The sequence below is a fragment of the Copadichromis virginalis genome, linkage group LG7 (genome assembly GCF_057382275.1).
Source record: "Copadichromis virginalis isolate Kocher_CV1m ecotype Utaka linkage group LG7, C_Virginalis_male_GT1.1, whole genome shotgun sequence".
Lineage (NCBI taxonomy): Eukaryota > Metazoa > Chordata > Actinopteri > Cichliformes > Cichlidae > Copadichromis > Copadichromis virginalis.
The window spans coordinates 42302290-42314385 of NC_140624.1; the positions used below are offsets into that span (position 1 = coordinate 42302290).

A 12096-nucleotide genomic window follows, 5' to 3' on the forward strand; every position below is an offset into this window, starting at 1 on the left:
AATGCACTATTTCACAGCCACCATGCGGATGCAGGCAGAAATGAGAATATGGGAAGACGAGCTCATTCGTTTTATCGAGCTTCTTTGCTCTGCAACTAGGAAAGAAAAAAAAAAGACATCTTTAACAAACCAGCCGTCTGCGCACATCAGATGACATTTTTTACAGCATGAATCTTCGGAAAAAAACGCGTCTCTCTTTTTTCCTTGTAAAAACTGAGCAGAACATCAGCAGCGTAAGTGTGGAAAGAGAGCGACATCGGGCGGAGCACGCCGACGCAGAGGACGCCGATTAAATATTGACCATCTCCTGGAGGTGCCTCGCTGACAGCGCGCAAGCACTGACGTGAGTTTACAAAAGGTCTGTGTTTATATTTAGAGTAAATGCTTAGAGGGCCACACTGCGTCTGTGTGTGCATGTGTGTGTGTGGTTTTTTATCTTGTACAAAAAATTCGGGACACGTTTGTTTATTAACAGGCTGAAGGGTCTAGATGACTGTGTACATTTAGCTCCACTCACATCAGGAGCATTTTTCCCCCCAAGGAAAACAGAGCCGAGTGAGCGACATCGTTTGCATTTTAATTAAGCAGTTTGTGTTTGTGTCGCCCCCCACTCATGTGGCCAGGCCAGGACCTCTGGGGGGCACCTGTTTTGCTATGCTCCTGCATGCCTCCAGTGACTAAAAACACAGACTGCTCACAAGCAGATTTCAGGTCAGATCATAATTGAGCACTCTGACCTGTTTCCTTTTGTTCTCGCGTCCTCTCATTATGGCATAACAGCAGAAGAAAGGAAAAACATTACGACAGCTGAACTGAAATAAACTTAAATGTAAACCACTCACATCAACACTGTGACATGTATGTACAGACTGGAGTCTGTAAATTCAACAAGGAACTGAAAAAAATCAAATCAAGTCTGTCGCATGCTCCATCCATAGCGAGGCACAATATAATGAGCCTCATTGATTGTGCTGCTTTCATGAATCCATGATAAAAATTTCATGATTGTGGTATGGCGGCGTGGAGATGGAAATGGGCGCCTGGAGGGACAGATGGGCACGTGTGTATGTATGTTCAAAAGCAAACAAGACCAGGAGAATGAGAAAGCATGTGAAGCTGTGTGTGTGCGTGCGTGTGAGGAAAGGGTGCGGTAATGACCTCCCGGTGAGTGAGGGAGGAGCCTTTTTGCTCGCTCCCTCCCACTCTCAATTTATGAATAATTAACTTGGAATCTGCCAGTCAGAGCGGACTGGTTGCTCATTACAAGGCATTATGTACGGCACTGTCACGCAAGCTATCAATCAAGAGGCATCCACTCATGTGCATCAAGCCATCTCCAGGGATGAGAGAGACAGCGGGGCGGGGGTGGGGGCGGCTGTGATCAACTGTGTTACCGTTAGGGGAATTGCTCTCAACTAGACAACCCTGGTATGACCATATAAGGACATGGGCTCTGCTTTAGGCTGCAGATTGGTGCATCTGGTAGACCCCTATGGTAGCAACTTCAAGGTCATTTAGAGGGTGTACCGAACAAGCACTATGTGAGTTTTGATTTAATTTAATGTAATTTCATTTCATTTTAACAGATTCAAGTCAAAGATGTGTCCTTAATGTTACAGTTTATTAAAGTCATAGTTACAATTTCGAGACAACAGAATATACCACACCTCCTATGAGCTGCTCAAGGCAATAATTGGACCAAAGAATGACATCAGCTCAGACCTCAGCGTGACTTTTAAACCTCTGTAACACTCACCTCTCCTTTCTTGAAAGTCTGGCGACGGGACGTCGTCTCCTCATTGATGCTAGACAGAAAGTTCTGGGAGATCCGCAAGGCGTCCTGCAGAAGGGGGTGGTCCGGGTGGCTGATGGGTGTGTGTTTGAGCAAGTCCTAGCAGTACAAGGAGAAACATTGAGATGCAGAAGCATATTTTCAACTTATAAAGTTACAGTATAGCAAATCTTACTTATTACGAGTTAACTATAATCCTCTTTTCCTTTTAAGTGTTACACACACAGTCCAGGAAATGTATGGATGAGTCACACAGCTTTATGGCTCAATGTTTCTACAATAAGATTTCACAGATTCAATAAACTATAGACCCATAGAACCGTTCAGTACAATAAAACAGCTGAAAAAAAAAAAAGACGGGCTGTCAGGTTTAAAAAAAATAAAAAAAAAAATTATAAGCAATTATGCTAACCAATGACAAATGAAACACAGGCTGTTCTTTGATCACCCAACGCATTCTTTCATGGTTTAATTTGTGAGAAAACATCACAATTCCCAAAATACAGTAGAACACAGTTATTAATGAGCATCGCTGGGCCTGCACGTTCTCTATTACTTACATGAAGTACCAAAGTGCTGCGTGTCACTCTGTCCACTGGTTTATAAAGCAAAGCTATAAACGAAAAAAGAGCAGATAACAGACAGATTTTTTACTGAGCCCATTTGCAACATATAGACAATAAAAATGTTTACACAGAAGGGGTGTAAAGTGTGGCACGAGCTGACCTTCTAGTGAGTTCTTGCCTGTCTCCTTACAGTCCTTGGGGCTCCTCACCTTCAGGTTCTGTTTGGGTACAAAACAAAGGTGCAAACAGTGGCTTAAAAATGTATAAAAAGACCTTTAAAAGTCTCTTCAGTGACAAAACACGATGAAGTTACTATCTTTTCATTCTTTAGCTTTAAGGTCATCTACTTCCAAATTAATTACGCAATATTCAGCAGATTTTCCCCCAACCATCTTGCTCAGATGGCTTTGAGTCATGCATCATTACTAAGGCCATTAACAACCCTCGATGATGAACTCCCCATATGCATGTAGATACCAGCCTCCACTCTTGACTACTAGTCCTCAGAAAACACAGACATGTGCTGATGGTGTGGCAGAAACTAACGCATGCTTGACAAAAAAGAGAAAGAAATGGCATGAGAACTAGTTTAACTCACAACTGCAGTTTTCTTCCACATAATAAAAGATCATTATTTAGGATCAATATATTTTTTTCTGTTTAATTCATACATAGCAGTTTAAAAAACACTTCTCCTCAAATCCCCCTCAAAAAATCTAAATCCTTGGCTGCCGTTCAAACAGAAATATCCCAAAATGTATGACGAGAGCTGCGATGTTGCTGGAGCTTGCACATTTCCTATCTATGTTGGACGGCCTCGGTACAACACTCTACTGGGAGACGAAGTTTAAACCGGATTTTATATCAGCTTTCAAAGCTAGATTTGAGGCCAGAGTATAATATCTTCTCAGCCCATGAAGCGTTTGGAAACTCAAGTTTAGATAAAAATACTCCAATTTATGAGACAGTTTCTACACCCTGTGCAGGAGAGCTCCTATTTTACAGGTGCTCTAATTGCAGATGAAGCCAAATAGAGGCCTTCACCAAAAAAAACTGCAGATTACCCCAACCCCAGCAGAGCTTTACCATCACAAACTGCTCTGTGGCTCGAGTCATGACAACAAAAATGCGATGCAGCATCAATTCATACTGCGTTCAGTTAATTTTATCACTTTGGTCTGTGATTGGCTTAGTGAGCTAATGTTTTTCATCATCAGATGCTGTTATAACACCACATTAGTTGCATAAAATAAAAAGGTTAACCTAACAAAAATAAATCATGTGATGTTGCTGAATGTTATTATTCCAAAATTTTGCCTTAACCCAAATTTCTTCATATTTTCTCAATTTCAAGTTATTTTCACAGCAGGTTGAGTAAGTTCAAATCTGGAGATACTAGCCCGACATTTTGACTGCCTTTTCAGTGCTTCCAAGCTTTCATACTATTCTGAAGTGCAAAAGGAGAAGACTTCTTAAAAGGAGAACAGACACATTTTTATAGAGCTTTATGATCCTTGTAAAGCATTGCGTAGCACATCAAGGGGAAAAAAGCACAAGCTGTGACCCTCAGTTTGCTGGTAAATAGGAATCAAGTGACTTAACTGTTCTTTTTACTCGCTTTCTTACCTCAGAAATTTCAGCAAACTGCGTGTTCGCCTGGCAGCACTTCTCCGCCGTCTCCACAGCCAGCTCATAGTTGTCCACAAATGCCCGGTAAACCCCTAACTGGCTGGCCTGAGAGAGAGAGCAGGAAAAAAACTTTAATTCGCAGATCAGACATACTTAAACTTATATACAGTGCAGTTTCGCAATGCAGTGACAGTGAGCTTGAACAACTTTTAAAAAGCTTCTATGTTGGAGGATTAAATAAGGGCAAACTATCTTTCCTGAGCTTTCAGACTTTAAGTTAGAAATTCAGACACACAAAATTACCCGAAAGTCTTCTGTAGTGCCTTCCAGACAGTGCAGTTATACTTGTCTGCACTGCTATTGTAATGCCCACAGGTTAAGTAATGAGTAAGTGGGAAAAGAAATTCTAAAATTGCAGCACAGATGTCCGAAACACTGGACAAATGTGTACAAAGTGCATTTGAACTGTAACACAGAGTCTGTTCAGCTGTGTGTCCCAGGGACTGTACATGAGCGGCAGACAACTGAACAAAACAACCGGCGAGAGACAGATCACAGCTACAGCGTGTAACCATGGTGGTCTCTGCGGCACATTGCCATAGCAACCAGCGAGCCCCGCACTGAGCTTGGGTGAGTAATTAATGATTGGTGTAACAGAGGCTATGAAAGCACATTTAGTGAGCTGTGTGACTGAATAAAACTCCATCGAACGTTGCCTGCCAGCGCTGCAATCCATCTCTGCCGCGAACAAAAGGACAATCAATTCTCCAGAACAAAAGCCGATGGATGCGGACGGAGTACAGTGGAGATTTGTGCCTCGAGAGTGACGCAGACTCTCACACACCTCTAAAATGATTAGCATGTACGTAAGCATGTCTTACCTGAGTGCACTGAGCAGAAATGAATGCATTTAAAGCATGAAACACCTAGCACTTTGTTGCACTTGAGACCTTTTTAGCCTGTGTGAAGCTTCAGACGTTTGGTTTAGACCTCACATCATTTACATCACTTGCAATCATAATATAGTACTTTTTGGGATTACACTTGAAGAAAAAGCCATTTGATTTTTAGTAAGATTGTGAAAAAAAAAAAAAGACAATAGTGTTTTAAGAACTTCATCTGAAAGTAAAGAAGGTGAAGAACAGACACAAGGCATATTTACATGATCACAGCTGAGGCACATCACATCAACAATCTATGGACTGTCTCCAAGGCTTTCAATCTCACACTCGTTTTCAGATTTTATTAAAGTCTAATTCACTTCCTCTAGAACTTCAAATGGCTCTGTGCACCACAAGTTTGTTTGTGTGTCACCAGTCACACCAGATTTGATTACCTGGTCTGAGCCCGTCTGAAAAAGGGCTCAGAAAAAGACAAAAACATGAACACAATTACAGTTTCTGTGATTACATCTTTTAGTTTTGGCTGACCAGATGATGTCTCCAGTATCAGGTGTATAATGATGTGGCTAATAGTAGTTTTTGTTCTCTTTAATTTTACAAAAAAAATTTATGTTTTTAATGCACAGTACTGTGCAAAACTGTCAAGATACCCTTAATTTCTCTATATTTTGCCTCCAAAGAACCAGATTTTTCTATTTTGAAAGTTCCTCAGGCTTTCCAAAAGTCTTTTCTTTGGACATTGGCCGTGTTTTCACTCATTTTCACTTCAATCCTTCTAACTGACCATTTTTAGAGGAAGTTTTGTTTTTGGTTTTTTTTTTTTGGTTTTTTTTTTTTTTTGGGGGGGGGGGGGGGGTGACCACTAATCAAGCATAAAAAGACACCACCAACTCAACTATCCACAAATATCTAGCAGCCTGTCGCCAAAACACATAATTTCTACAAAATCTAAAAACAACACATGATGGCAGGCATGAAATGGTATTTTAGCACTAACAAGTTGATTCCCAAAGACCTAAAAAGTCAGCATTCGCATGGTGTGCAGAGTGACATTTAAAATCTGAGGAAACTGAACAAGCAGAGGACAGAAGAAGTGGCAGGCCTGACAGAGTCCTGTCACAGGACCTGAGAGATGCATATAGCCCTTCAGTTCACCCATCTAATATTTGCCAAAGCCTCATCAGCATCAGTGCAAGAGTGACTTTCAAGAAATCATTCTTAACGAAGAAAACAGAGAGAAAAGGCTGAGCTACCTCAAATTACAAAAGACATGGAGCAAAACTCGTTGGTGACAGGAGTGATGAATCCAAATTTTACATTTTTGCTTCAAATCATCATCATTTTGTCATGATAGAGGTAAAACAATGAGTGTTCACAGCCATCTGTAAAACACAGCGGAGGGTCTGTTGTGGTTTGGGACTGCTTTTCAGCCAGCGGGGTTGGGAATTTTGTTAAAATCGATGGAATTATGAATCGATGGAAATATGAAAAAGGTATCAAATCTTGATGGTACTGGAAAGTGTCTGATTGGCAGCAGCTTCATTTTTCAGCATGAAAACGATCCTAAAAACAACGACAATGTCTATGTATACATAAAACATACATTTATTTCCATGTGTGTTTGGACCTTTCAGTAAACTGGTGCACCTATTTTCCAGTCTCCAAGCAAAATATAAAGAAATATGGGGAAGGTCAAAGATTTTGCACGATCCCAATGTTTTACATGGCAAACAAGTGAGACTCCGTTTAATTTAAAGCGAATACAGGCTTTACAAGCCTCGGCATGAGGCCTGACTCTGAGCAAGGCCAGGTGATTTGTGACTGCTTTTACTTTTTAAATATAAATATATATGAGGCTTCATGTATTTTGTTGACCTAGATGTTCTTCCACTTTTCCACAATCCTTACTTAATTCAATTATTAACCTAAAACATCTCAAACTGAGCCTATTCTTCCTTTTAAATCTTTTTTTTTTAATTCATGGGGTGTGAGAGCTTATTACGTCAGGAATGCAGTCACAAGTTTTCTAAACATTGTTTACACTTGTTCAAGAGTGACAGATCTCGCTTTGTGTGTCCAAAACTATTTACAGCTCTGAGGCAACATGCTACGTGCCACCTGACTGGAATTTGCACCCTATTAACTGTGTTTTTAAATCAGGTTCTCACAGATGCATTTTTAGGCAACAAAACTGTCTCAAAATGTGTTTCACATTCACGCACAGAAAGAAACAGCAAAGAGGAAGGTGAGGAGTAAAGTAGCTTTCATAGTCCTGCAATCCCCAGTCCTGCCCTGGGCCACACAATCTGCGACACAGCGGAAGCCATTCAGAGCGTGACAGTTTGACTGTGTCTGCCAGCCACTTCCACACACAACAGCACTGAGGCTTACCAAATGCAGCTACAGTATCATAGCAGAAAATGCCTTTGGGTGATGAAAAGAACTGCTTAGGTGTCTGGATTTTTCACTTCCGGATTTGTCCCTTTGTGACAGTATGTGTGTAATCCACAGTGGAAAACAACATTAAGAAAACAGCTTCATGACAGACTATGGTCATTCTATGAGGAAGCTGAATTTGCCCTCAGTTAGTTAAGCCTTCTGACACATATGAGAAAGACAAAATTAAAAAAAATCAGTGTGGTCTATGTCGACATAATAATACAAGAACAGACAGAATGAAAAAACTTTAATTCTGTTTTAAGTTTAATGAAAGAATCTAGTCCTATGGTGCTACCTCAGTGCTTTGAGTGCCAACACCAGTACACTGACATGCTCACAATGAAACCACCAATATGCCACAATATTTCAGTTTATCAAGTTAGCAGGCAACACTTGCTCATCAGATCTAAACACAAAGCGAACTGAGGCTTGCAGTGAACCAAAGTGAACCAGAGATTTTGATTTGATGGTGGCACAGAAGTTATTATACTTTTTCACACAGTGCATGCATTTGTAAAACGATTCAATTTTTGTTCTGTTTTTTCTTCATTATTTTTTCTAGGCTTCACTTAATGTCTTTGAAGTCGCTGCTTTTCAGCAATTGCTAATTGATTAAAGTCAAAATAAGTCTTGAGGTAGAAATTATGCTCCTCACTAAAGATTAATAACAATTATGACTTTTTATCAACGGGGCTGATATACTGGTCGGTAATAGCCATTTGCTGATATATCATTATCAGCATTAATAATGACCAACAAATAAAAATTAACAAAATTTAAAAAATTGCCAGGAGAAACACCCTTCAATCATGTTATGAGCGTTGTTGCAGTTCTTTGCCCACCAGAGGGCACTATACAACTTCCCTATTGACGCACAGGTTTGGAACACAATACAGCCAGCTGATGGCTGGAAGGTGGAGCTTAAACAAGTAATTTCCTGTGACAATAAAATTATATTTCTAAATTGCACTGTCATACTGTCTTAGTGAGGACTCGTAAATAACTACACGTAACAAATGTTAGGGAAATCTGTTTCAAACCTATGGCCAATTTAGGATTGCCAATTACTCCAAAACATCCATGTCTTTGGATTGTGGGAGGAATCAAATCCAATGGCCAGCCTGGGCCGTTGGATTTGATTCTTGCTGATTCTTGCTGTGAGGCACCCGTGTCTCACAGCAAGAAGTGTTTACTTTAAAAAAATACTCTTGAATTTCTTTTTTTCTTAAAATTCATGCTGAGCTTCTCCTAAAAGGCTGAACAAAATTTCACATCAATCCATCCAAAATTAAAAAATAATAATAATAATAATCAGTCTGGATCATGATGGTGGCTCTAGCATCGAACATTATCAGAGTCACAACAGTACCATGGCCGAAAGCAAAAATGTGTCATCAGGTTTTTTTTGTTTCTTCTTGAAATGCTCAGAGACAGTTTATCAGTTTGCCTGGCTGTCTTCATGGTGCAAAGCCTTAACTTTGTTGCTGTGTGTGAGGGAGCAGCAGAAACATGAGCATGATTCTGCCCTATTTTCAGTCTTCAAACACTATTCTCTGACAGTCATGCTCATAGTCTGTCACTGATGCTTTGGCACTTCCTCTTTTCTCTCCGATTCTCGCCTTCTTCCTTCTGATGTTTTACGATTCGTAAGCCTGTCTCTCCTCAAAGATTTCAGAGTCATGGCAAGACAGCTCTATCACAGTTGCAGCAGCCTAAATCTTCTTGCCTAGTCAACTCCTACCTCCTCTCAACCCTCCCTACCCCCCGGTCCTTGTCTGTATCACCTCCTCTCCTCTCAACTAATCCCCGTCCCTCCTTCTCTTTCTAATGCAGACTGTCATCCAACATTTTCTCCCTTTCCCCCCCTCTTCAAGGCTCAGCATGGTCACCTTTTGACTTTTATTAACTATAGTCTGGAGAAGGGAAGTGTATGAGGTAGTAAATGTATAAGCATGAGAGCATCAATCTAAAGATGTCTATTTACAGTTACAGTGTTAGTAACAATAGTTACTGTAGCTACACCAGACTGTCAAGGTGGGGAAAGAAAGAAAAAACACAAAATGAAAACGAGTGACGTAATTGCTGAGCCAGACAAAGAAGCTCTCTAAATATATGGGCAAACTAGCACCAGTCTATGGAAATACTAGCTACACCTTCCAATTTAAGTTCAAATGAAATCTAATATAGTCAAAAATGAAGTTCTTAATTGACATAATCCTCTGGGGGGCCCCAGAGGTCAAATTTGCCCTTCATTCAACCTTGCTCGGCAACCAGTGAAGAAGTCATTATTCTACTGGTGCCTCTTTGTGTCTTGTAGGATGCCAGTCTGCCAGATTTAACATGCAGCGTTCCTTTCAAACACATCTCACAGCTAACAATCGCTCTGCTCAATAATTAACATCAGAACCATGTCATCTCTTTAATGTTAGAGGTGACCGTGAAGCAGTTTTATTAGATAGAAGTTCAGTGTGAACAAGGAGGATGGATACAACAATTTGATGGACTGGATTTTCATGTTTGCTTATTTGACATGAAGACAAAACCAATTAAATTCTTATTTCTTAGCCAAGCCACAAGGGGCGCCTCCCAAGATAAGTTAATGAGAATAAGATGGAGGGAGGGAGAGAGAGAGAGAGAGTGTATGTGTGTGTGTGTTTCTGAGAAAGAGAGAGAGGCTCCTATTTATAGCAGCTTCTTCTAGACGTGAAACACACAGTGCTGTGATGGTCTCAGCTGCCTGAGGCAGAAAGGCGGCATTGTGAAAGACGCTTGCACCTCCCTCAGTGTGTGTGTGTGTGTGTGTGTGTGTGTGTGTGTGTGTGTGTCCAAGCACAAGTGAGTCAGAGGGGGAGAGGGATAGAGAGAGACAGAGCAATGGAGGGAGACACGAGTGGGAAAGGAGCAGTATTTCTAAGAGAATTAACAAATGATTCATTGTGGGTTAATTGACCCATTGTGAAAATGATTGAACAGACCCAGTGTAGATTTGGCCCTGACATCCTGGGAAGGACAAAAACGGCTGTTTAGGCGGAAATGTGGGGGGGGGGAGATGATTCAGAATCAGTTTGTTTGGAATTTAATATGATAATAAGAGCTTTACTCCAAAAATCAAATTACTTTTACTATTGGTTTAAGAAATTCAGCTTTTCATGGAAGCCTTCCGATGGAAGAAATAACATTACTCTGAGTAATGGAGCCCTAGTGAACCCTGTTGGTTTGTTTGGGGTCAGAAATGCAGCTGTAGCTGTTCTTATCAGTGCTGTCAAGTTTTTTTGGGTGGCCCATATTGTCAAGTTTTATTAGGGGTAATGTCAAGCAGTTACACAGAGGGACATTTCTGCTGTCAAGGGTACACACTCTAATAACAAACACCCTACAACCCCCCACCCTTTGACTCATTTCTCTCTCTGGCTATGAGCTCTAAAGGCGCACTAAAGGTAACTACGCTCCAGCCTTACTAGTTTCTGGAAGAGGTCCCCGACTCTCTGATGGTGGCTCCACTGCTGGACACGAGGCAAAAGTCCATCGTAGAACTCTTTGTGGATCTCGTAGAGCTCAGGCACTTTGAAGAAGATGGTTTCTATCTGGGCCACGGTAAGCACTGGTTGGGATGTTGTAGCAGCAGCCTTCAGAGGCTTCATGGGCTGAGGAGGACCAAGAGAGCAGATATAAATTTACTTTATTGTGTTTATTATGTTAGAAGCATTCTATAGATCTTATAGAAAAAAGAAAAAATATGACTAGATTAAGTGACTGTTATATTGCACTACTATAATGTATGAACTAATTCAGATTTAAAGTAAACAGTAAAAGACTTTTACAGGTTACACTTTGGTATCACATATTCTACACCAAGGTGTCTTTTGTTTCAAGTATGGTACATTTTTCTTTGTCATACTCATCAGTATTAAAACAGCAACAAGGAGGCTTTACAGGTTTTACTGCTACCTTACCTGCCTTATCTGATCTGGGATAACCAGTAACATGTACAGTATTGTTAGGATACAATTACCGACCACTGTATTAGGCACACCTTTTCAAATCCTTTTATGCCTGAAACAAACATTTAGGCATGTAGACACACTTAGGATGACCTGCTGAAGTCCAAACAGAGCACCAGAATAGAGAAGAAAGATGATTTTATGACGCTGAATGGTTGTCGGTCCCAGAAGAGCTGGTGTGAGAGTTTCAGACGCTGCTGATCTGTTGATCTGATCTTAGATTTTCTCACACAACCGTCTCTATTGTTCACAGACAATGGCCCAAAAGAAGAGAGCTGCAGTTCTCTGTGTGAAAATGTCTCGTTGATGTCAAAGGTCAGAGGAAAATGACTGCTTTGAGCTGATAGGAATAGCAACAGTAACTCAAATGACTACTTGTTACAATCAAGGTAACAGAATAGCCGTTCTGAAACTTTGAAGCAGATGGGCTACAGAAGCAGAAGACCTCACCGTGCGCCACTTCTGTGAGCTAAGAACAGGAAGCTGAGGGTACAATTTACACAGGCTCACCAAAATTGGACTACAGATGCCTGCTGTGATGAATCTGCCACATTGCCACAAATGCCAGAAAATTCCTGTAAGGAAATCGACGATACTATCGGAACGGATATGAGGGAATGTACAAAGAAGTGGAAAAACTAGAGGGACAAATATTTCTGCCCCTGAAAAAAATCTTACCCCAACAAAGAGCAGAGACCCAGGAAATAAAATAAAATCAAACAACGTTGTTTGTACTTGCTGGCACTGCATATAAAACACCAGGACAC

General features: G+C 40.7%; 1 protein-coding gene across 1 annotated transcript in view; it reads right to left on the reverse strand.

Annotated features, from left to right (window-relative positions):
* bcr (BCR activator of RhoGEF and GTPase) overlaps positions 1–12096 on the reverse strand; it is an 89071-nt gene that overhangs the window by 18204 nt on the left and 58771 nt on the right. Inside the window, exons 4-8 of the mRNA XM_085463468.1 lie at positions 10787–10972; positions 3985–4092; positions 2519–2576; positions 2353–2405; positions 1757–1891 (exon numbers count right to left, since the gene is read on the reverse strand). Of these exons, the coding sequence (XP_085319594.1) occupies positions 1757–1891; positions 2353–2405; positions 2519–2576; positions 3985–4092; positions 10787–10972 (540 nt within the window). The remainder of the gene's footprint in view (positions 1–1756; positions 1892–2352; positions 2406–2518; positions 2577–3984; positions 4093–10786; positions 10973–12096) is intronic.